Source organism: Pelophylax lessonae, assembly GCF_965119305.1.
Source record: "Pelophylax lessonae genome assembly, chromosome: 11".
Lineage (NCBI taxonomy): Eukaryota > Metazoa > Chordata > Amphibia > Anura > Ranidae > Pelophylax > Pelophylax lessonae.
Window position 1 is genome coordinate 154747354 of NC_138778.1, and position 26658 is coordinate 154774011.

Genomic DNA, 26658 nt, shown 5'->3' on the forward strand with positions numbered 1-26658 from the left:
TATGAGGCCCTACAGGGGGTGATTTCTTTGAAGCACACATTCACATATCTTTTCACCTGTTTGGTACATTCGTTTTTATTTCTTACAACGTTTTTATTTTACATTCTATAGTCAGGCAGCCCTCCATAATGTCACCCTATGAGGTAACCAGGCCGCCCAGACACACTCTCCCCATCCCCCCGCCCTCAGCGCCGCTCCTCTCCCCACAAGCCCGGCTGACGTCACCCCGGTCGCCATGGTGACATTGAAGTCACTCCCCGCTCTACACCCCGGGGAGGCAGCCAGTCCCGCTCTGAGGAGGGGGCGGGGCCATCGCGAAGCGGAAGTGGCGGCTGGAACGGAAGTAGAACGGCATTGAATCCGCAGGAGAGGGGACAGGGAGGAAGCTGATCGTGCCAGGTGTGTGTGAGCGTGTGGAAGCCGTGTCAGCGGACCGCTATTCAAAGGTGCGGGAGCTCGGAGGGCTGAGGGAATGTCAGGGGGGAGGGGGAGTCACCGCGGTGTGCTGTGTGCCCGGACAGAGCGCTCCGTCATCCTCCACTGACTCGGCCTAATGCTGGACGACCCTGACCGCCTGCTGTGCCCGGGCCTGGGTGCCTGTCACCCCCCCCCCCCCCCACCCATCCTCCCACACATCGGAGCGCAGGGCCTGTACTCCATCTTCTACACAATTCATATCCCATTCTATGGAGGATCTGTCACCCATCACAGGCCGCCCCCTATTCATATAACATCACCGATCTCTCCGGGCATCTACAGGAATAGGGAGCTCGGGGGGGGGGGGGGTAATATGCAAATCTCGACTTTTGCAGTGGAAGTCTACATTGGCCCCACCCCTTTCCTCTCGAAGCTCAGTCATCCTCATTATCCAAGCTTCTTCCTTCCCCTTATTTTTGGTCCAGTCACCTGCAGGCCGGACCTTCCCCTGACCACAGCGCACAGAGGGGTGACGGCGGCGCGCATGCTTCTGTTTGAAGAATTAGCTCACCTTTGCTCTCATGTTGGCCCATATTTAGGGTGGAACATCTTACCAAAGTGCACCCCTCTGATCCCCCCCCCCCCCTTCTCTGACAGTGTATGGGGGATGGTCACCCCACAACCGCTGTCACAATCTAAAAACCTCAGGGCTGCGGCGCCCTTTCATAATATTCCGTTAACAGCTTCAGCCCCCTCTCCATGACCAGGCTGTTTTTTGCGATACGGTGCTGCTTTACTTTAACTGACAATTGCGCAGTTGTGTGACACTGTACCCAAATAAAATTGATGTCCTTTTCCCACAAACTGAGCTTTTTTTTTTTTTTTTTTTGGTATTTGATCACCTGTGCGGTTTTTATTTTTTGCACTATAAAAAAAAAAATTGTTAAAAAGGGGGGGGGGGGGGATTTTTACTTTGTGCTATAAAGCATATCCACTATAAAAATGTCATCAATTTAGGCCAATGTGTTCTGCTATATATTTAAAAAAAAGAAAAGAAAAAACCCAAAAAGCGTATATTGATTGGTTTGCGCAAAAGTTATAGCGTCGGATATTTTTAAAAAATGTTTTTTTTCTAGTAATGGTGGCAACCAGCAATTTTTTAGCGGGACTGCGGCATTGCAGCAGACAAATCTGACACTTATGCCCCATACACACGTGCAGATTATCTGAAGACTTATGTCTGCAGACTTACCAAAACCATATAATATGAGGTCAAACCTAAACACTTTCAATTTGTATGCAATCTGGCAGGCCCTTGCACTACATAGAAAAGGTAAATCTGCAGACAAAAGTCTTGAGATAATCTGCACATGTGTACGGGGCATTAGTGCTCTTTCACACGGGCGTTCTGATCAGATTCGCCTGTCAGTTTTTTAGGCGGATCTGATCGGATCCTCCATTCAGCCCTATGGAGCAGCGGATGTCAGCGGTGACACCCGCTGCCATCCGCATCCGATCCTGTCTGTGAAATCCGAACGGATGGAAACCCTATTTTCCATCCGTCCTGGGGATCGGATCGGATGAGAGCAGACTCTCATCCGATTCCCCATAGAGAGCAGCGGGGGCTGTGACACCTCCCTCTCCGCACTGCAAGCGGAGACGGCGCTGTCATCCGCCGACTCAGCGGGGATCGCGGATCGATCCCCGCTGAGCAGCACGGATCCATCTGCGGAGGCGGACCGTGTGAAAGAGCCCTAAGTGATGCTTTTTGGAGGACCAGTTAGTGATCAGTGCTAAAGGATATGCACTGTCACTGTGCTAATGACACAGCCAGGGAAGGGGTTAACATCAGGGGTATTCAAAGGGTTAAATGTGATCCAAAGGAGTGCTTTCTAACTGTGTGGGGTGTGCTTTGGCTTTGAGAAGACAGAGATCCATGTTCCTGCTTAGCAGACATACATGATGCCTGTCTCCCCTACTAGAACGGCGATCTCCCTTTGTTTATAGAGGCAGACCGTCGTTCTGCCTCTCTCAGTAACGATCAGCTCCCTCTGTGTCCAATCACAGCGGGAGCAGGTCGCTGGTGGCATCTGCTGTAGACGGGGAAGCGCAAAAGGACATGTACGCGATTTTGTGCAGAATAGCCGCCGCCCTGCAGTATTTGTTCGGTAAGGGGTTAAAGACGCACTGCAAGCGGAGACGGCGCTGTCATCCGCCGACTCAGCGGGGATCGCGGATCGATCCCCGCTGAGCAGCACGGATCCATCTGCGGAGGCGGACCGTGTGAAAGAGCCCTAAGTGATGCTTTTTGGAGGACCAGTTAGTGATCAGTGCTAAAGGATATGCACTGTCACTGTGCTAATGACACAGCCAGGGAAGGGGTTAACATCAGGGGTATTCAAAGGGTTAAATGTGATCCAAAGGAGTGCTTTCTAACTGTGTGGGGTGTGCTTTGGCTTTGAGAAGACAGAGATCCATGTTCCTGCTTAGCAGACATACATGATGCCTGTCTCCCCTACTAGAACGGCGATCTCCCTTTGTTTATAGAGGCAGACCGTCGTTCTGCCTCTCTCAGTAACGATCAGCTCCCTCTGTGTCCAATCACAGCGGGAGCAGGTCGCTGGTGGCATCTGCTGTAGACGGGGAAGCGCAAAAGGACATGTACGCGATTTTGTGCAGAATAGCCGCCGCCCTGCAGTATTTGTTCGGTAAGGGGTTAAAGAATTGGCTCACCTTTGCAGTCATGTTAGCCCTTATTTAGGGTGTAACATGTTACCAAAGAGCACCTGCCTGCGCCCTTCTGCCCCCACGCTGACAGCGGGCGGGGGATCCTCTCCCTGCACCCACTGTCACAATTTGAAAACCGCAGGGCTCCACCCACGCGGCCGCATCTCCCATTCCTAAAGTTCTGTTAATGACCTGCAGCTGCCAGCTTGTAGATCTCAGTGAACTTCAAGGGTGCCGGTGAGCGCTCTCATAATTCATTGATCTTCATGCTGTCCAGTACTCCGGAGGGGCAGACGGCTATACTGAGGGTTTGCAGAAGCCAGACCTAAAATGTTTTAGTCTAGGGCAGTGATGGCGAACCTTGGCGGAGGCTGATGAACTACATTTCCCATGATGCTCAACTACACTGCAGAGTGCATGAGCATCATGGGAAATGTAGTTACAAAACATCTGGGGTGCCAATGTTCGCCATCGCTGGTCTAGGGGGTTGTGGAGCAGAGATGTACTCAATCCACTGACTGCAAGACTGGTCCCTGCCGCTTGTGCGCCCCCACCCAAACCCTCGCTTGCACACTAGTGGTCTTTTGAATGGACTGTTCCTGAAGTCATGACGCCCATAAACCGGCTCTGGAGGTGAGGATGTTAGGAACAGTCCACTGCTGGGTGTGGGGGAGCACAGACCAAAGGACCAGGTAAGTATAGCTTTCCCTTGCACCCCTAGACTAAATGAGCAGTTTACCAATGCAGTGCAAGACCAGCATGGAAGAATAAAATGTTTTCCTGGAGTTCTGCTTTAAAAAATATGATCTGCTGATCCTTGGTGCAATGCTCTGCAGGCTTAAAAATAAATAAATGCACATTTTTTACCTGCAAAAATAGGTGCATTTGTTTTTTTTTTTTTTTAAAGGAGTGTCACACTCCATTTCATAGCGGGCCGCATCAGCATTATGGTTGCCCTCAAGGGGCCGGTTGTACTTAAGACTACATAAATATATCTACTCTTTATATTAACCACTTTACCACCTACCACCGGAGGATTTTGCTGTCTTCCGTCCAGGCCACTTTTTGCGATTCGGCGCTGTGCGACTTTAACTGACAATTGCGCGGTCGTGCGATGCCGTACCCAAACAAAATTTACGTCCTTTTTTTCCCACAAACAGAGCTTTCTTTTGGTGGTATTTGATTACCTGTGCGATTTTTACTTTTTGCGCTATAAACAAAAAAAGAGGGTTTATTTTGAAAAAATAACAATATTTTTCACATTTTTTTATATGAAATTCCCCCCCAAAAAAAATGTAAAAATCAACAAATTTTTTTTAAATTTTTGGCCAATTTGTTTTATGCTACCTATGTTTAGTAAAAAAAATCGCAATAAGCGTATTTTGATTGGTTTGCGCAAAAGTTATTGCGTTTACTAACTAAGGGAAAGATTTCTGTCATTTTTGGTGTTTTTTTTTTTTAACGCATAATGGCGGTGATCTGCGATTTTTGCGGGACTGCGACATTGCGGCGAACAGATCGGACCCTTGACTGACATTTTTGACACTTTTGGGGGTACCAGTGACATTTCTACAGTAATCAGTGCTATACATATGCACTGTTACTGTAAAAATGACACTGGCAGGGAAGGGGTTAATTTTATTGGAGAGGGAGGGGTTAATGTATGCCTGGTGCTTACTGACGTGTGGGGGGGGAGGTGACTGAGTGACAGAAGGACAGATTGGATGTCCAGCTATGCTGAACACTCCAATCTGTCAGTCCCTGTCACTATGGAGATCCGCCCGCTGTGTTTACACAGCGGGCGGATCTCCAGACTCGATCCCCGACGATCGGGGCAGAGCAGCGGCAATCGCCGCTGCTCCTCCCCTGGCCCGACTCCCGCTGTGAATGAACACAGCGGGAGCGAGCCTCCGGCGGCGCGCGAGCGCCGCCCACAAGGGGCGGAGTCCAGCGACGTAGGTCTACGTCGCTGGACGGGATCGCGGCACTTTGCCGCAGTAGCCTCCATGTGAGCGGGGCTAAAGTGGTTAAAGAATTGCCTCTGCATTTGATTATTTGGTTTTAGTAATAACTTTTCACAGCAGATGCTGATTAGCGGGTGCCGGCCAGTGGATGACCGCCAACACCTGCCGATCATCGGGAAGGCACACAGGACACGGCTGTGCCTATGTAAACAAGGCAGAGCCCTGTCCTGTCAGCAGGAAAATAATGGATTTTCTTTCCCCACAAAGCAGGGAAACAAATCCATTGCTTCCCTTTGTGTGTACTATGGGAGGTGCTTTCACTAACACTGGCTAGGCACACATTTAACCCCTTGATCACCCTGGATGTATAAGCCCTTCGCAGCCAGTGTCAGTACAGTGACAGTGCATATTTTTAGCACTGATCACTGTATTGGTGTCGCTGGTTCCTACAAAGTGTCAATGTCAGACTGTCCGCTATACCACAGTTCCACTATAAGTCGCTGATCAGCACTATACTAGTGAAAAAAATGTATTAAAAATTCCATAAATATGTACCAGAGTTCGTAGCAGGGATTAACAAATTTGCTTGGCATCTGGGAGTTGGGGCCAGTTTTTTTTTTTTCTTCCTACAGCTTGCCGAATGGCTAGTTTTTGTCAGACCGGCTTCCATATACACGGCCAAATGGCAGCAGTTTTTTATTGAACCGGCCGATGTTGCCCAGCATTCAGCCTGTGTGTACTTGGCTTGATGGTGTGATGGGCAGCGGCTCACTAGGGAAGTGTAGTGCAGTAACTCATGGCACCTTGGGCCCTCCGCTAAGTGGAATCTGCTTGCTTAGCGGGTATCTCTCCACTAATCCCAGCTGAACAGGCAGATGACAGCTCCTGACAGCTCCACTATGCAGAGTGGACACAGTCCCGCTCTCCTCTATGGAACAATCCGCCTGTCCGTTTCCATCTGATTCCCCGGATAGATGGAAAATCCACCAGCCGTCTGTTTTTGGCGCACAGGATCAGATGGCGTGTGCCATGTCTGCTGACATCCGCCGCTCCATAGAAGAGACTGAAGGGTCCGATCAGGTCTGCCTGAAAAACTGACAGGCAGACCTGATCAGACAGCCTGTGTGAAAGGGGCCCTCTGCTGTGTGGCTGTGGCATGGAGAGAATGAAAAATAATAAAATACATTTGAATGTTAAAAAAAATTAACTGTTTCCATTTTTTAAAAGGCCGTTCAAACCAGCTGCCCCACACTACCTGTCCTCAACGGTGACCGTTAAGGGCAGGGTGCCAGATCAAACCTGCAACACCTCCGTCTTCTCTTGGGAAAGAGATGGTCGGGCAGTGAGAAGAGACGGGGAAACCCCCAGTGCCATCAGTGACTGCTTGTCACAGCCCAGGCCACCACAAGAGGGCGCCAGTTCCCCAATGGAAGCATCTCCCTCCAGCAGACCGCAAAGCTGCAGCCTCAATTACCTGTCGGCGCGGTCACATGGAGACAAGACACCTGTCAGTGTAGATCAGGCGCCAGGCCGCTAATTTTAGTCGCCAATAGTTTGTGTTGAGCCCTGGTTTGTAGAAGCTATAACATTTAAGCCAACCAATCAATATACGCTTTTTGGGATTTTTTACCAAAAATGTGTAGAAGAATACATATTAGACTACATTTAGGCTACATTCACACCTGAGCGTAGCGTTTTTCGCGCGTTTTTTTGCGGCGTTTTTTACCGCGATTTTACCGCGATTTTTACCGCGATTTTTGTGCAGGCGTTTTTAGATTGAATAGAGATCAATGGAAAACGCCTGTAATCTGCCCAAAAAGAAGCTCATGTACTTTTTTGAGCATTGGGCGTTTTGTATACAGCGTCAAAACGCTCAGATGTGAACAGGGGCCATTGAAATGAATAGGATTTGTCTTGTTGGGCGTTTTGAGAGCTGATCCTAGAGCAGAAAAACGCCCCAAAACGCCTAGATGTGAACGGAGCCTTATGAAGAAATGTTTTTTTTTTTTTTTTTTATAGCATAAAGTAAAATGTATATTTTGAAAATTGTTGGCCTTTTTCTGTTTATAGCGCAAGACATAACAATCAAATACGACCAAAAGAAAGCTCTATTTGTAGGGGGAAAAAAAGGGACATAAATTTTATTTTGGATACAACGTTGCATTACGGCAGTGCTGTATCGCAGGTCATGAAGGGGGTAAATCTTTTAGAGGTCAAGTGGTTAAAGCAGGGGTGTCAAACCAAATTTCAGCGTGGGCTGTATTAGCATTATGGTTACCCTCAAGGGGCCGGTTGTATCGAATACAAATAATATAAATGTATCTACTCTTTTTATATTAAAGAATGGCCTCTGCATTTGATTATTGGTTTTAGTAATAACTTAAAGTGGTTATAAACTTCAGCCGTGAAATATGAACAAAGCATATCCCTCCATAGTGTGTACTTGTCTCAATCCAGAGCACTAAGGGGGAGATTTACTAAAGCTGGTGCACTTAGAATCCAGTGCAGCTGTGGATGATAGCCAATCAGCTTCTAACTTCAGTTTGTTCAAATAAGCTTTCACAATAAAACCTGGAAGCTGATTGGTTTCTATGCAGAACTGCACCAGATTTTTGCACTCTCGTTTTAGTAAATCTCACCCTGAGTGTCATGTCTGTCTGTCTACTGCTTTGTTCCGCTATCAGCATAAATCACCTCCTGACACCAGTAGAAAAAAGGTGACGGGGAGGGACCTCCAACTGATTGATAAACTCAGCTCTGTTCCTGTGTGAAGGGGGTTTAAGACTCAGCTCTGAGCCCCCCCCACTGACCTCTGCAGAGTTTATTTTTAGCTGTCTGCCCCCTTTTTTCCCCAAACTCTCAAACAAGCTTTAGAATTCAGCACTTTTAATAGCTGTAAAGAAGAGATGCCGCCGATAAATGGGTACAACTTATATAGGGGGATTTTTTTTCATTTCTGTGTATCACCTGAGGATAGTCGCTTCACTGGGTGTATGTAAGGGTTTACAACCACTTTAAGACTTAAACTGGAACTTCACCCTTCCTGACAGGTTTCCTTCTCTCCATCCTGCCAACTCCTTTTGTTTATGTACCTTTTTGTCAGCATTTCATCCCGAACCCCCCCTCTCTGTAATTCGCTTGGGCGAATGACAGCGCCCCCTGGTGCCTCTCAGGATATGAAATGGATATCCCAGGAGGTGCCAGTGTTCTATCAGAAAACCCTACCCCATCAGATTTCCGGTGCAGGTTCGTCATGCACCAGCTGTAGCCGTGTCGCGCGTCCTACTGCACATGTGTGGAATAGGTAGGGAATTTTGATAACATCGGAAGGGGTGAGGCAAAGTCCTACTGCGCATGAGTAGGCGCATGCGCACCAATGGATCGGGTAGCGGCATCTCTTATAACAAACATCCATCCGATCTCCATGGCACACACTGCGCCGAGCCGACAATGGGACAATCCTATTCTCTACCCACACGCTCATTGTCGGGTCGGCACAGTGTGGGGCATGGCGATCAGATGGTCGGCTCGGTGCTGTGTCGGGTCAGCGCAGTGTGGGCCATGGAGATCGGATACATGTTTATCAGAGATCCGCTGCCCAACCCGTTGGTGCGCATGCACACTAGGTCTTTTGCCTGACCCCTTACGATGTTATCAAAATGCTCTACCAATTCTGCGCATGCACAGTAGGACTTGTGACGCGGCTACAGCTGATTCATGACGAAGCCACAGCTGATCCGCAACCGGAAATGACGGAGGTATGGAATTCTGATAGGGTATGGTATTCTGACAGAACACCGGTAGCATCCATTCACCAAAGCAGGAGGGGCGGACCTAGGAGCACATCCTCGGGAGGTGTGCCCATGACTCCCGATGACATCCCAGAAGAAGATGGTGGCAGAGAACCTTCTACAGAGAAGGGGATCCTAGCGAGACAATACTGGATCTAGTGGGTGGGTGTGTATCCGTCTTGTGTTTGCCCACATATGCTTTAAAATGCTAGTTCACCACCTCAGAAAAGGTGATGTAAAACTGGGTTCACACCAGTGCAGCATGATTGTATGTCCCAGAGGGGGGGGGGGGGGATTCTTCCATCCACCTCTTTTCAGTATCTGATGGGTAAGATGCACTGGGAATAAAAGTGCATCAGTTTCCTCAAATTTCTCATTTAAGGTTGAACTCCAGGTATGATTTCTATTACATAGATACATTAATCTAATTTTGGATACATAGTCTATAGCAGTGATGGCAAACCTTGGCACCCCAGATGTTTTGGAACTACATTACCCATGATGCTCATGCATTCTGCAGTCTAGTGAAGCATCATGGGAAATGTAGTTCAAAACATCTGGGGTGCCAAGGTTTGCCATCACTAGTCTACACCATGGGTGATCAACCTGTGACCCTCCAGCTGTTGTAGAACTACAAATCGATGCAGGCATTGCAAGCAGCTGACAGTTGCAAGCATGACTCCCAAAGGCAGAGGCATGATGAGAATTGTAGTTCTGTAACAGCTGGAGGGCCACGGGTTAAGCGCCCATGATCTGGGGGCCACTCTATCACCACTGTCATTCAGGACCTAGGGCAATCGGCTGCTTTAACCCATAGCGAATACGGGATTTTCTGCTCAGCATGAATGTCATTTAGAGAACGCCTTGTATTTTTCTCAATTGGAGCGAAACATTCTTCGATTTGATGATATGGATGGTGACATCACAATCTCGACCTCATCCAGTCAGAGAATGCTTTGTATAAATTGAGATGATTACAAAATGTTCTATGAATGGCCCCCTTTGTTCACTATATGTTAGGGCAGCTGCTTGCCACAAGACCCAGAAGACAGCAGCAATAACTGTACAGTACTAGCAGGTCTGAATACAGCGTATCTCCGCTTCTGCAGCAACCCTACAGAGGTATGGAATATGTATTCTTATTTTGGCTTAAGCTGGACGATGTAACCACATTAACAAAATATTTACCAGGAGTTCAACTTTACAACATGTTTTATATTCCCTGTGCATTTTACCCACCAGATACTAAAACATAAATTATTTCCCACCAGAAAAACTATAATCATTTCATTTTTTCAAATCTGTATTGTATACCCGTAATTATGTAACCTCAATAATGGGGGGCTGTGTGCTATAAAGGAGCTTGGGTTAAGCAGGATAGGTAAGAGGAAGGGGAGTGCACATTTTAAAGAATAATTAGACTTCCACATTAAAGGATAAGTTCACCTTTGGGAACATATTACATGTTTCACCTGTTCTTAGGGTGGAACATATAACCTGTTCCCACTGCAGCAGCCACTGCCCGATCCCCCATGGGATGTATGGGCACACAGATACACAGGAGACCTGCATGGCACAAGAGATCTGCTGATTGCTGGTGCAATGCTTTACAGAATCACAAAAAAAAGTTTTCTCACCTGCAAAAAAAGTGCATTTATTATTTATTTATATATATATATATATATATATTATTTTTTTTTTTAAGTGAACTTTGCGCTTTAACAAAAAAGAAAAAAAGAAACCTGGAAGCTGATTGGTTTCTATGTAGAGCAGCACCAGATTTTGCAAACTCCAGTATTTGTAAATCAACCCCATAGACTTTTCTTCCATGCTAATGAAAGTCAAAAAACTGTCAAAACTATCCGCTCTTCAGTCCTCTGTTCTCTCCTTTTTTGATAAACTGCATATGAGAGACCAGTCTTCTCTAGTCGCTATACCTCACTCACATTTGAAGACAGGAAGGAAACCTCTAAATGGAAAGGGCCCTTCCCTTTAAGTGATTGTAAATGATCACCTTGTAAAACAACCCATTCAGTTTAAAATGGAAATGAAAGGCAAAACATTTTTGTATAGATATAAAAAAAACAAATACCCCTTTTTTTTTTTTTTATAAATGTGATCCTATTTCTTCTGTTCTCAGGTGCATAAGAGCTGGGAAAGTAGAAGCAGCAGTACACTGAGCTTCCCAGTGAAAGGCTGTCCAGCAGGGGCGTTTCAGGATAAGTCTGATCATTGGAGGAGAGCATAGCTAGAGAACTGGCCATGGAGTGTTCTGCTTGGTGTGGTCAGTTTTTTAAATAGGAAAGCAGAGAGGCTGGCAGGAACACCAGGGTTTTTACAGAACGGAAGCAATGCAAAGAGAACAGGATATTTTCTCATACAAGTACATGGTACAGCAGGCACATGTCAGGAATATGAAGTATTAGGGTAACAAACGCTTTAAGGCAGCCAGTAGAGGCTGTACATATGCTTTACAGTAACTGCAAAAATGATCCTACTTGCCATGTTCAGTGGGCAGAACTGCTGCGCAGCATGAGTGAATGAAGTGAATAGGTGCAACATTTACAGGGCTAAAGCAACCAATTAGGAGATGACATTTTGCCGCCTCCACCATTTCACAGAGACAGCAAGCACTGCTGCTAGTGTAAACCCAGCTTTAGCCTTTCATTAACCACTTAAGCCCCGGAAGATTTTACCCCCTTCCTGAGCAGGGCCTTTTTTGCGATTCGGCACTGCGTGACTTTAACGGACAATTGCGCGTCGTGCGACGCTGTACCTAAACGAATTTGACGTCCTTTTTTTTCCCCACAAACACAGCTTTCTTTTGGTGGTATTTGATCACCTGTGCATTTTTTTGTGGGACTGCGACATTGCGGCGGACAGATCGGACCCTTGACTGACATTTTTGACACTTTTGGGGGTACCAGTGACATTACTACAGTAATCAGTGCTATACATATGCACTGTTACTGTAAAAATGACACTGGCAGGGAAGGGGTTAACTTTATTGGAGAGGGAGGGGTTAATGTATGCCTGGTGCTTACTGACGTGTGTGGGGGGAGGTGACTGAGTGACACAGGGACAGATCGCATGTTCAGCTAAGCTGAACCCTGCAATCTGACCCTGCCTGTCACTTAGGAGATCCGCCCGCTTTGTTTACACAAGCGGGCGGATCTCCACACTAGATTCCCCGACGATCGGGGAAGAGCAACGGCGATCGCCGCTGCTCCTCCCCTGGCCCAACTCCCGCTGTGACTGAATACAGCGGGAGCGAGCCCCCGGCGGCCCGCGCGCACCGCCGAGAAAGACGTTATCAAGCCACTTTGCCGCAGTAGTGTTCTAGAGAACTGGCCACGGTGTGTTCTGCTTAGTGTGGTCAGTTTTTAATAGGAAAGCAGAGACGCTGGCAGGAACACCAGGGTTTTTACATAAAGGAAGCAATGCAAAGAGAACAGGATATTTCCTCATACAAGTACATGGTACAGCAGGCACATATCAGGAATATGAAGTATTAGGGTAACAAACGCTTTAAGGCAGCCAGTAGAGGCTGTACATATGCTTCACGGTAACTGCAAAAATGATCCTACTTGCCGCGTTCAGTGGGCAGAACTGCTGCGGAGCATGAGTGAATGAAGTGAATAGGTGCAACTTTTACAGGGCTAAAGCAACCAATTAGGAGATGACATTTTGCCACCTCCTTCACCTGTCAAACACCTGAAAAGTGATCAACCGTGGAATCCATTTCAAAGAGACAGCAAGCACTGCTGCTAGTGTAAACCCAGCTTTAGCCTTTCATTAATTTGTACAGCAGCCACATCTAATCAAACACGTGGCCGTACACGCCACAGAAATATGCTAATCTGGGCCCAAAAATTTTAAGAGCGAGAAATTAATAGACCGTTTACTGAAGGAAAAGCACGTGAAATTGACAGTAAACCATATGGTAAGAGAAACGCCAAGAGGATGTATAGTGTATAAATAGGGTTTTATGGTGGAAAATAAAAGTGAAGTTTTAGTATCTGGTGGGGAATATGTAGCATCAATTTCTGCAAATTTCTCTTTGAATAGCCAGCAATAACCAATTCCTGGTGACGTGTTTTGTGTTAGGCCCACAATATTATTTTGCACCTGGTTGTGCGGTGTTCCTTTAGCTAGTAAAACGAATTGCCTCAGTGGAGACTAGTCGAGCCAGCCTGTCACTATGGTATGTGGAGTCCAATCTCTTCTGGAGCAGCATGTAGAAAACCCAACATATGTAGGTTCTAGCCTTATGGTCTGATCACAATAGCCAGGTATGTGATAGCTGAATTCCAGGAAAACTAACGATGCAGTTGAAAATTCTGCATTTATTATTTTATTATACAGGATCTATATAGTGCCAACAGTTTGCTCAGCGCTTTACAAAATGTATGTGTATCTTAGAGATCGAGAGAGAGATATAACTAGATATATATTAGGGTTTGACTAATTTGAATCTAGAAGCCAGCTAGAAAACTTAGGAGCCAGTTTTTTCTCTTTTTAACAAATCTTACGGGTTCCCGAAGGTGAACTTATAACCCTTTTACTGCTAGAGCCGTTTTTGTACATGTATAAGACATCACTTTAGGCCTGGAGATTACATAAAACCCCCCAAACATATCTTTTCTGAAAGCAGAGTGGTAGTGGTAGTTTCAATTTTTTTGTCACATTTTCACAAAGGAAACGCATTTCAGTAAAAAAAACACAAGTTGGTTTTAGGGGGATAAACACAAATTGCCCAAAGTTTTGGAAAAATGTAAAAGCTGAGGTTGCACCAAGTAAATAGATACCCAAAATGTCAAACCTTAAAGGAGAACTAGAGTCAAAGCTCGTTTGGCTGTACTTCTCTTGAGGCTCACAGGAGTACCGTTCGATTTGCACTCCTGTGACCCGTTTTCAGCAGACAGCAGGCTGAAGTCCGCTGTCTGACGCCACAGAGCTGGTCCAGGTTTGGGCAAGTCGGGGGGTCTGCCCACATGCCTGGACCAGCCTCAGCTGGCCTCTTCCGCCCCCCCCCCCACAGCCCATCGCTCCAGTGAGCGCGCGGGAGAGGGGCAGAGCAGAGAGCTGTGAGAACCTAGCGATCTGCGGTGTTGGATCGCTCAGCTCTGTGTTAGAGCCGGTGGGGGACATCTATTTAAGGTAAGTATTTTTGGAAGGGGGGAAAAAGTCCATACTTTTTAAACATGTCAGTATCCTATATTTATCTTTAGTTCATTGATGGACACAGCTTCTGATCTCCATAACCGTTGTGTTATACTGCCCCCTACAGGAGTAGGAAACTAGGCAGAAAAAGTCTGGCTATGCCCATGGGCAGTCTCGGGGAGTATACTCCCTCTCTCTGCTATAGGCACTCCTTTTTTTTTTTTTTTTTTTTTTTTTTTTCTGCCTCCTAGTCCGGAGTTACGGACCTTGTTTCTTCCTGGGATCTTTGGTCCTGGCAAATTTTTTTCTTTTTTTTTTTTTTTTTTTTTTTTTTTTTTTTTCACCTGGCTTTTCTCCTGCGAGATCTACAATCAACTGCTGGACTGGATAATCTAGATCTAGTGGTAACCCCAGTCTGGCCAGCAAGCGCACACCGACCTCCGCTCCACACTAGGTTGGCCACGACATAGCCCCACATGAGGGGGGGCTGGCCTGCGAGTTAAATGCCTCCCAAGGTTGCATACAACCGGTTCTCGGCCCGGTTCACAGCGTCCCTCCTGGCCGACAGTCCCCCATTTCGATGAAGAGGAGTTCTGTCTGGAGCAGTGCCCACCTGGTTCCTGGTATAGTCAGTAGCTGTCCACCCCCCCCCCCCAAAGGGTTTTGGGGTGGACGTGAGCCCCTCCTTGGGACGTCGGACCCCTGAATTCTCCTCCCCATCAGGCACCCCCCTTTCATCTGTCCCCCATCCTACCCCCCCACATATGTTGGGACTGTTTGGGTGGTCTGGTCCACCTCTTGGTGGGGGCAGGGTGCTATGCCAGCGATGGGGGGGGGGGGGTGCGCGCCACTGGTGACTGGACGATCGACTGCATGGGGAGGTGCACTGAGGCCGGTATTCATCATTGCCCTGGTGTCACAGACTCTAACCATGTGGGCTAAGCTTTTACGCCATAACCTGGAGGAAGAACAGCTCCCCCTGCCTTTGCCGAGCTGACAGACCTGCTGGTCCAGGGGCTGCAGTTTGTGATGTCTCTTTGGATATGGCTCCCCTAGTGGCATGGCTTTGTTTCAGCAGTGGTCCTTCGACGAATCTTTTGGCTCAAATGCTGGTCTGCAGACCAGACTTCTAAAAAGGGCTTGACTGATTTTCCCTTTCAAGGCACAAGACTCCGCAGTCTCTGGACATTAATAGTGGTGCACCGAAATTTCGGCCACCGAAATTTTCGGCCGAAAATGGGCTTATTCCATTTCGGCCGAAATAGGGTTAAAAATGCAGATAGTAAAGATGGCCGCCGCGAGCGCAGCGCAAGTTTCTAAAGACCCGCCTCTGGCCGTCCTTTCCTTTCTAAAGACCCGCCTCTGGCCATCCTTTCCTTTCTAAAGATCTGCCTCTGGCCATCCTTTCCTTTCTAAAGATCCGCCTCTGGCCGTCCTTTCCTTTCTAAAGACCCGCCTCTGGCCGTCCTTTCCTTTCTAAAGAACCGCCTCTGGCCGCCGGCAGCCCGCCTCCCGGTGATGTCACTACTACTAAGCTCTATGCATGAATGAACTAACAGACCCGGCGGGCGGGTGAGCGGCCGCTAATAGCTGTAACTAAGTAAGCTCTTCACCTTGTTATCAGGCGGGTATCTCCGCTGACATGGAAGTGAAGTGCTTACTTAATTATAGCTATTTGCGGCCGCTCGCCCGCCCGCCGGGTCTGTTAGTTCATTCATGCATGCATAGATCGTAGTAAGTGACATCACCGGGAGGCGGGCTGCCGGCGGCCAGAGGCGGGTCTTTTGAAACGAAAGGACGGACACCGGAGGAGCTGCGAGTAAGGACTCGGAGATGGAATCATTGGGATGGGGAGGGACATTTTAAGTAAGTACATGCTGTTTTTATTGAATCATTTTACCAAAAAAATATTATACTACGGACAGTTCATATAACGGAGGAAATTGAGGAGGAAACCCAGGATCATTGCAGATGGAATACATTTATTTTAAAGACCCAAAAGCCGGATAAAGCATTTGGAGGTCCCCTAGACATGAGCAGATATACACAGATCAACATACAAAGCTATGCAATGCTATGCTGTTACCTTACAGCAGTAAGGTGAGTGGCCTGTGAGCACTTAGTTGTTGTTACATTGAAGATTTAGGCAGGGGGGCGCTGAGCCAGGGGGGGAGGGAAGCTGAGGCGAGGTTACCAATGGTATTAGTATTATGCAGCATGAGGGGGTTAATGTATTGCTACTGCTGGTCACTGATGCATTAGTGACCGACCAGTGACAGTTAATTAACCCCTTTGTGCTGCATTAGTTCACCAGTATCAGTGCAACCAGTGTTAATTAACACTGATACTGGTTGCACTAATGCAGCACAAAGGGGTTAATTAACTGCCACTGATCGGTCAGTAATGCACCAGTGACCAGCAGTGGCAATACCTTAACCCCTCATGCTGAATACAAATACCATTTGGGGAAAAAGTCATTTTCGGTTTCGGTTTTCGGCCAAGGGCATCCTGCATTTTCGGTTTCGGCCCAGAATTTTCATTTCGGTGCATCCCTAGACATTAAGGTCCGGTGAGTCGGGAAATGAAGGAGTGCCTGATATGGAGGCTTCATTCTCCAGCGCTTCGGCTGGGAAAATCTTTCCTCCCCCTTGTATTGGACATTGGTCACCACGGATGCCAGCCAGTCTGGCTGGGGAGGCGTCCTCGGCAAGCATTCTGCTCAGGGGATTTGGACACAGGAAGAATCCAGACTACCGATCAATGTCTTGGAACTCCGAGAGATCAGACTGTGTCTGGACCATTGGACGGATCATCTTCAGGTTTGTCCAGTGCCCATTAAATCAGACAATGCCATGGCTTATGTCAATCACCAAGGGGGCACAAGAGGTGTCCTGGCAGCTCTGGTGGTAGCCGGCACTCTAAGGTGGGCAGAACGATTCGTTCCAGCCTTCTCCGCCGTACACATTCCTGGGGTGGTAAACTGGCAGGCGTTGGACCAAGGGGAGTAGTTCCTTCACCCGAAGGTGTTTCATCAGTTGTCTCCAGTGGAGCATCCTCGAAGTGGATCTGTTGGCGTCTCGGCTCAACAGAAAGGTGCAGAGGTTCGTGGCTCGGTCAAGGGATCCTCTGGCAGACGCCACATGCGCTGGGGGCCCTGTGCGGTCAATATCCTCTGATTTTACGTCTTCCCTCCTCGCAAGCGTCTGCCAAGACCTCTACGCAGGATCAAGGCAGAAGAGATTCCAGTCATGTTAGTGGTCTGGCCTTGCCGATCTGGTGCGGCTGGTTGCAGTTGTCTCTTGGAAGCTTCCTCTCAGGGAGGATCTGCTGTGCCAAGGACCGATCTTCCATCCTGCTTTCACGGTTTGGCTGTTGGAACACTGGTTGCAGAAGGATAGAGGTTTATCTGAGTCTGTGATTCCTACACTAAGTTAGGAAATCTACTTCTAGGAAGATTTACCCTAGTATGTAGAAGATGTACATTGCGGGTGTGAGTCTCTTGGGATTCATCCTCGCTCCTTCTGGGTGGCTCGGATTTTGACCTTCCTTCAATGGGGGGTTGAACAGAAATAGGCCTCGAGTATCAAGGGCCAGGTGTCTGCATTGACGGTCGTCTTCCAATGACCCTTGGCCACACACTCCCTGGTGTGTACCTTTCTACAGGGTGTCCGACATTTGGTTCCTCCAGTGCAGTCTCCATTGCTACCTTGGGACCTCAATTTGGTGCTTTCGGCCCTCCAGAAGCCTCCCTTTGAGAATCTTTGGGAGATTACCACTGCTTACACTGTCCCAGAAGGTGGCCTCCTTGGTGGCTATCACCTCTGCATGCAGGGTGTCCTAATTGACGTTAGCCTGTCGTTCACCTTACTTGGTGATTCAGAGATAAGGTGGTTCTTTGCCTCTGTCAGTCCTTCCTTCCTCAAGTTGTCTCTGATTTTCATTTGAATGAAGACATTGTGTTGACTTCCCTGTGTCTGGGCTAAATCATCTGAAGGAAATTGCTTTACATTCCTTGATGAGGTCTGGGCAAATACGGTGTACCTGGCAGCTACGGAGTCTTTTTGGAAATCGGACTCACGATTTCTGCTCACGGATTGGCATCGGAAAGGGTTGTCTGCTTCCTCTGCAACCATTTCCAGATGGATCAGACACACAGTGATTCAGGCCTATTCCATCAAGTGTCAGGTTCCTCCTTTCCCTGTCAAGGGGCATTCTACTCGGGCGCTCAGTGCCTCCTTGGCCTTCCCTCTTTAGGTGTTGGTGACGCAGGTTTGCAAGGCGGCCACCTGGTTGTCGGTGCACACTTTCACAAAGCTCTATAAAGTGGATGTGTTGGCATCTGTGGATGCTTGCTTTAGCTGCAAGGTTTTGCAGGCTGCTGTTTAGAGGACCTGGTCCTCTTTGAGGGTGTATTTTTTATTTTTTTTTTTTTTTTTTTTCTGGTAAGCTCCAGTTGTTTTGGTTGAGCTTCTGTTTAGCTGGTTGGCTATGGTTAGCCTTCGGATTTTTTTTTTTTTTGCTGTTCCCACCCCTCATGTTTAACACTGCTTTGGGAGGTCCCGATGGTTAAGAAGATCAGGAGCTGTGTCCCTCAATGAATGAAAGGGAAAAGGTGACTTTTGACTTACCATAAAATCCATTTCTCTGATGTTCATTGAGGGACCCAGCACCCACCCCTCTGTGGAGTTGTAATTCTAATGACACTGCTTGTTACAAAACTAAATACCTATAGCAAGAAGTGGTAGTATACCCCCTGGGACTGCCCCATAGGCGTGTTCAAGCCTTTTTTCTGCTGGTGTTCTACTCCTGTAGGGGGCAGTATAACCCAATGGTTAAAAAGATCAGGAGCTGTGTTTTGTCAATGAACATCAGAGAAATGGATTTTATGGTAAGTCAAAAATCCCACACGTTTCTATATTGCTCAGCAAACTCATGTCGAGCGTGTGTTGCCTTTTAGAAACGGGAGCGGTTTCTGAACATGCAGAAGCCCGAACAGAGGTACGCTTTGCCATGCGTTTTTGTAAACACGCTCCAAACCTGCATTGCGCTTGTGTCTCCATAATGGCAATACAAGGCTGATGAGTTTTTGCGGCATGTTTCAAAAATATTTTGAAATGGATATGAGTACAGCCTTTTGTTATCACATATTTTGCCAAGCATTTGCTGCATGACAAAACACTACAATCCTACCAAAACAAACGCTCCACAACCAAAAAGGTTCTTAAGCTACTATGGGGCGTTTGTCGTGCATAGGGCAGCCCATTGATGCGAATGGCCATATTTCCACTCCACACCCCCCCCCCCCCCCCCCTTCAACCAGCCTGTTGAAAGAAAATGTGCCAGTTCCCTCATCAACACGTGGGAATCACTCCTGCAGCACTATTGTGTTCTGCCAGTGGGTGCCTTCCCTGTCATCCAAAATGCAACGATCAATTGTCAGCTATAGCCAGTGTCACTGATCGGTCGGAAAAAACCTGACAGGTTGGTTGTAAAGCAGTCAATCGAGAGACTGTATTCTGTACAACCAGCCTGCCTATAGGTGGATTCAAATTCGGCCAGTTTCTGCTGCACCAGCTGAATTTCGATTCCTCTATAGCCAGCTTAAGAGCCAGCATGAAAATCAATATGCTAGATAATTCAATTATAGGTTGAGTCTTTTAGATTGGAGACTTTAGCTTCAGGCTTTCTTTATGCCATAGGTATTGGAAAAATTTACTGAGAGTGGGGACCCCCCCTCCTCCAAAACTATGGGAGCTCCTTTGGGTATGTCACCACTAAAGTCCTGTTTATATATAAAATTTTTGGACACGTATGTGCACGTTCACAAATATTACAATGCGTTTTGTATACGTGCTATGATTGCATTGCCATATATTTTTTTTGAAACCTCCATAGTACATACACAGACAAAACAAATGCACCTGACTCTCACAGTACGGGCATTGGGAAATGCACTTTTGAAAAAAGCTGGTGCTTTTTTTTTTTTTTTTTTTTTTTTTTTTTTTTTTGATTAAATGGATTAACTCCATGTAAGTTGGGGGCATAACTTGTAATATTTACAATATACCAGTTTTAGGTGGTGACTGACTATTTAATATGACAGCTACAGCGCGGGCTTCCTTTGCCGGGAGGGAGTCTATCGACGCCATCCTCTGATTGCGCCTCCCACACGCCCCCTGCGGTGCACTGGCGGCATGTTCTGTGATCGCCAAGTCCAAAGGACTCAGCTGATCACAGATTGGGGTAAAGAGCCAATCACAGCAGCCCTTTACCACACAATTAGCTATGTTAAATGACAGCTGATCACGGATGTCAACAAAGGCTGATTGAAGAAGAAAGCCGATAACCGGCTTATGTTAAAGGGACACGGGCACTGATTATTGGTGTCCTGATTATCAGTGCAGTCCCAAGTGCCGCCTATCGGTGCAGCCTCATCTGTGCACATCCGTGAAGGAGAAAAATTACCTGTTTATAAAATTATATATGAACTATGAAAACTTTTTTTTTTTTTTTTTTTTTCCCCAACATTTCTGGTCTTTTTTTTCATTTATTTAGCAACAAATTAAACCCAGTGGTGATCAGATACCACCAAAGAAAGCTCTTTGTACCCAAACAAAATTTTTATAATGTTTTCACACAGTGTTGCATGACCGCACAACTGTCATTCACAGTGTGACCGCACTGAAAATTGACCTGGTTAGGAAGGGGGTAAAAGTGCCCAGTCGGCAAGTGGTTAATAAAATGACAAACCTGTCATACAGCAATGGTTTTGCACAGAGAAGCCTCAATTCTCAGTTTATGGGGTTCCATGCCGGCACTCCTGGCTCCTCCTCTTCGAGTGCCTCCATAGAATGAGGGCACTCATGCGAGCAAGCTCCCAAGCCGCCCTGTCTGCATCCTTAGGACACAGGCAGCATGCCTCAGCCCTGTCCTACGCTCACTTGTCACCAAATTTTGCCGATGGCTCCTGCTGCTATCAATCTGCCCTGTGAGGAGGGAGAGAGATGCTGCTCTTATGCACAGCTCTGGATCGAAATCAGCACAGTTAAATTTAAGGGAGGGTTGAGGGATAGATCTTATGACACACAGAATGCATTAGGGTAAAAAACCCTAATGCTTTAGAACCACTTCAGGAGCCAAAGTGCCTCCACTGAGTGCATGAATGGCTCACAAACAGGCTACAGAGGTAACATTTGTGGTTTCTTAGAGATACAGTGCATCCAGAAAGTATTCACGGCGCTTCACTTTTTCCACATTTTGTTACAGGCTTATTCCACAATGGATTAAATTCATCAGTTTCCTCGAAATTCTACAAACAATACCCCATAATGACAACGTGAAAAAAGTTTGTTTAAAATCTTTGCAAATTTCTAAAAAAAAAAAAATAAAAATCTACATAAGTATTCACAGCCTTTGCCATGACACTCAAAATTAAGATCCTGTTTCCACTGATCATCCTTGAGATGTTTCTACAACTTGATTGGAGTCCGCCTGTGGTAAAATAAGTTGATTGGAAATGATTTGGAAAGGCGCACACCTGTCTATATAAGGTCCCACAATGAACAGTGCATGTCAGAGCACAAACCAAGCCATGAAGTCCAATAAACTGTCTGTAGACCTCAGACAGGTCTGTATCAAGGCACAGCTCTGGACAAGGGTATAAAAAAAATCTTTTTGCAGCAGTGAAGATCCCAATATGCACAATGGCCTCCATCATCCCTAAATGGAAGAAGTTTGGAACCACCAAAACTCTTCCTAGAGCGGGCCACCCGGCCAATCTGAGCGATTGGAGGAGAAGGGCCTTAGTCAGGGAAGTGACCAATAACCCGATGGTCATTGACAGAGCTCCAGCATTTCTCTGTGGAGAGAGGAGAACCTTCCAGAAGAACAACCATCTCTGCCAACACTCCCAACAATCAAGCCTGTATGGTAGAGTGGCCAGATGGAAGCCACTCCTCAGTAAAAGGCACATTACAGCCCACCTGGAGTTTGCCAAAAGGCACCCAAAGGACTCTGACCCTGAGAAACAGGTCTGATAAATCAAAGATTAAACTCTTTGGCCTGAATGGCAAGCATCATGTCTGGAGTAAACCAGGTGCTGCTTATCACCTGCCCAATACCATCTCTACAGTGAAGCATGGTGGTGGCAGCATCATGCTGTGGGGATGTTTTTCAGCAGCAGGAACTGGGAGACTAGTCAGGAGGATCGAAGGACAGATGAATGCAGCAATGTACAGAGACATCCTTGTTGAAAACCTGCTCCAGAGCGCTCTGAACCTCAGACTGGGGCGAAGGGTCATCTTCCAACAGGACAACAACCCTAAGCACACAGCCAGGATAACAAAGGAGCAGCTATGGGACAACTCTGAATGTCCTTGAGTGGCCCAGAATTGAAACCGATTGAACATCTCTGGAGAGATCTGAAAATGGCTGTGCACTCGACATTCACCATTCAACCTGATGGAGTTTGAGAGGTCCTGTAAAGAAGAATGGGAGAAACTGCCCAAAAATTGGTGTGCCAAGCTTGTAGCATCATACACAAAAATACTTGAGGCTGTAATTGGTGCCAAAGGAGCTTCAACAAAGTATTGAGCAAAGGCTGTGAATACTTATGTACATGGGATTTTTTTTGTTTAATAAATTTGCAAAGATTTCAAACAAACTTCTTTTGCGTTGTCGTTATGGGGTATTGTTTGTAGAATTTTAAGGAAAATTAGTTTAATCCATTTTGGAATAAGGCTTTAACATAACAAAATGTGGAAAAAGTGAAGTTCTGTGTATACTTTCCGGATGCACCGTATTCCTCATGCCCTGAAGGAGTTGAAGATCTCAACTATTCTTTGAGAAAGTTGCTCATAAAATTGACTTTAGAATCAATAGGGCTGTGGATAATCTGATGCCTTTTTTATATTTTTACTGTTTTTCACATTCTGCCTGAAACCAAGGGAAAAATACTGCTTTCCTAATCTACCCATCTGTAAAAAATGTTTAACTTTTTTTTTTTATTTTTTTTTTTATTCTAAACAGAAATCATCATGGACAAAAGTGACCTGGTACAAAAGGCCAAGCTTGCTGAACAGGCCGAGCGCTACGATGACATGGCTGCGGCCATGAAAGCTGTGACTGAGCAGGGTGGCGAGCTCTCCAATGAAGAGAGGAACCTGCTGTCCGTTGCCTACAAAAATGTTGTAGGTGCCCGCCGCTCCTCCTGGCGTGTCATCTCCAGCATCGAACAGAAGACCGAAGGCAATGAGAAGAAACAACAGATGGCTAAAGAATACAGGGAAAAGATCGAAGCGGAGCTCACTGAAATCTGCACTGATGTTCTTGTAAGTTAGGAGGGGATCATGAGATTGTCAAGTTTAGATGTTCTACTTTTTGGGGGTCTAGGATGGTCCTGATAATTCCGCAGATTTACCAAAAAAGAGAGGACTGGAATTGCTTGTTGGCAAGCAGAATGTTGTCAAAGGTTGAGAATGGAAACTTAAAGCGGAATTGAAGGCTTATTTGGAAACTACTTTAACCCCTTCATGCCTAAGCCTTTTTCTGACATCTGTTGCCTACAAGCTAAAATCTGTTTTTTGCTAAAAAATTACTTAAACCCCCTCCACCCCCCAAAAAAATATATAATATATATACATACACACCACACACACACATTTATTTAGCAGAGACCTTGGAGAATAAAATGGCAGTTGTTGCAATATTTTATGTCACACTGTAATTGCGCAGTGGTCTTTTTAAACCAAAAAAAATACACTTTCATGAAATAAGAATAAAACGGAAAAGTTAGCACAATTTGTTTGTATAATGTGAAAGATGGTGATACACCGAGTAAATAGATACCGAACATGTTGTCATGCTTTAAAAATTGTGCACACTCATGGAATGGCAACAAACTACAGTATTTGAAAATCTCCATAGGAAACGTTTTTAAAATTTCCACAGGTCACCGTTTTGAATTAAGCCCCGTACACACGTAGCGATTGTCGGCCGTAAATATTCGGCCGCCGAACGATCGGCCGATTGTCGGCTTGTTAGTATGATGCTTCCGACAACCGACAGCGGCTTTTCGGCCGAACAGAATCTGTTGTGCAGGCATTAAATTTTTTGTTGGCCAACACCAGAACGGCCGATTGTTCGCCAGTCAGTACAGAATTCGGCCAACAAACAGCTGATTAGCAAGACTGGGCATGCTCAGAAAAGAAAAAACACACGGAAAGTTAACCATCACTTCTGCAGTCGGCTGCTGTTGGCCGACAAAATTCATGTGCAGTTTTCAGCCGACAGGACAGCACCAGACAAAAGACAGCCGATCGTTCGGCCGACATTCGGAACGTGTGTACGAGGCTTTAGAGGAGGTCTTGTGCTAGAATTATTGCTCTCGCTCGAACTATCGCATCGATACCTCATGTGTTTTTGAACACGGTTTACATTTGCGGTCGCGACTTGCGTATGCGTTCACTTCTGCGTGCGAACACGTAGGGATGGGGCGCTTTTGAATTTAACTTTTTTTTTTTTTTTTTTTTTTTTTTTTTTTTTTTTTTTTTTTTTTTTACACTGTCCCTTTGAAAAAAAAAAAAATTCTGATCACTTTTATTGCTGTCCGAAGGAAAGTAAACATTCCTTCTGGCTGCAATAGGTAGTGACGGGTACTCTTTATTGAGGGATCTGGGGGTCTAAAAGACCACCAATCCCTTCTTTGCACTTAAAAGCATTTAAAATGGCAAGTTTGGCTGTTTTGAATGCTGTTGTGTTTTTTTATTTTTTTTCTATTTTTCCACCTTGAACTCTTCTGTAAACCGGAAGTGATGTTCTGACATTGCTTCCAGGTTACTAGATCTGAGACCCGATTGAAGCCGATTTCGCACATCCACTGGCTGGTCGCTCAGGCCTCTTGGTGGAACGGGAGAGCCCGGGCGAGCCGCAGGCGGGACATCCCCCTCCCGCTGCTTGGGATAACAGCCGAAGGGCTTTTTAGCCACATCGGTTGTCATCCCAAGGCCAACCACTGTGCACCCCCGGGTACAACCCATTCAAGCCGAGGCCACATATTTTCTTACTGTCGGCATGAACGGGTTTATTAGCAAGCAGGTTATTCTGTTCTGCGATAAAATACACCTACCTGCACGCTTGCAATCTTCAATACAGTGACAGTGCATATTTTTAATGCTGATCACTGTATTAGTGTCACTGGCTCCTACAAAGTGTCAAAAGTGTCATTGTCAGATTTTCTGCGCTATAAGTCGCTAGTATAACAAAATTAAATAAAAATTCCAGTATGTATACCATAGTTTGTAGGCGCAAAAACTTTTTTGCGCAAACCAATCAATATGATTACTGGGATTTTTTTTTACAATGAACATGTAGCAGAATACACATTGGCCTAAATTTTATGAAGAAATTTGATTTACATTATTTTCATGTTTATTTTAAAATTGTCTTTGTTTTATAGCGCAAAAAATAAAATGCAGAGGTGGTCAGATACCAGATTTTTTTTTTCTTTCCTGTGAGATCTAAAATCCCCTGCCGGACTGGGCGACGGGCTGGATAATCTAGATCCAGTGGTTACTCAAGTCTGGCCAGCGAGTGCGCGCAGACCTCGGCTCCACGCTGGGTCGGTCGTGACATAGCCCCACCAGACAGTTAAACGCCTTGCAAGTTCACATACGACCGAGTCTCAGCCCGAGTCGCAGTGTTCCTCCTGGCCGACAGCCCCCCTATTTCGATGGAGAGGAGGTTCTGTCTGAAGCTTCTGACAGGGCCCCCCACCCCATTTCCTGCCTGTGCCGTTTTTCCGAGGCCTCGGGATCCCGCGGGGCCGCCATTTTCTTGGAGCCTGTATGCTCAATGTATTCCGGCCATGTGTGTAGTCCGGCCATTTTGTGGGGGTTTGCCATTGAAAATAGTGGCGGTGGAAGCTCTTCTCATCCCCTGGTGCTGACTCCTGGATCTTTTCATTTCCTGATCGGCGCACGTGCAATGCAGATTCTCCTAGTGTCTGCGGTGCCTGGTTTCTGTTGGGAGGTGAGTCTGGTGGGGTCCTTTCCCTCTCTGCTGAGGATCGATTGGGTGCTCTGTTACTGGCAACTGGGGGGTGCTGCCAGAGCGGTGGCGGTTGTCCCTTAGCATGTTTTTTACACCTTTTGTGTGGGGTCCCCCTGGTGACTCATGGAGTCTTTGGAACATATCTCTCCACCTGATCCCCTGCCTGACGCTGCGGGGCCCTCTGGGTCCCATCCATCCATCGATGCACTGAAAGCGGTCCTGGAGTCCTTTGTGTCCAGGGTAGAAGTGGCTTTTGGGCGAAGGGCTGGCTTAAAGCACCCCCTGCCTTCCCCTGCTTCATCTGTCTCATCAGTTCCTGAATCTGATTTGGCCGATGCGGACGTGTGTCACCCTGCTGGGTCTGCAACCACGCGCCCTGAATCCTCATAGGATTCCTCCACTTCTGCAACCGCGCACGAAAAGGTGTACTTAAATTTAGAGGGTGCCACTGCGACAGTGGCGCAGGTTCCCTTTGGCACTCAAGCCATCCAGAGCGGCAAGGTGTTCCTTTCCCCTCCTATTTTGACAGAATTGTCACTAAAGAGTGG

General features: G+C 46.7%; 1 protein-coding gene across 2 annotated transcripts in view; it reads left to right on the forward strand.

The window, feature by feature from the left end:
• Positions 1 to 290: 290 nt before the first annotated feature.
• Positions 291 to 26658, forward strand: part of YWHAB (tyrosine 3-monooxygenase/tryptophan 5-monooxygenase activation protein beta) — a gene marked incomplete at its 3' end in the record, with an annotated part of 54007 nt that continues 27639 nt past the window's right edge. For both annotated transcript variants that reach the window (XM_082271243.1, XM_082271242.1), the window contains exons 1-2: positions 291 to 446; positions 23090 to 23391. In XM_082271243.1, coding sequence (XP_082127369.1) covers positions 23098 to 23391 — 294 coding nt within the window. In that variant the 5' untranslated portion in view covers positions 291 to 446; positions 23090 to 23097. The remainder of the gene's footprint in view (positions 447 to 23089; positions 23392 to 26658) is intronic.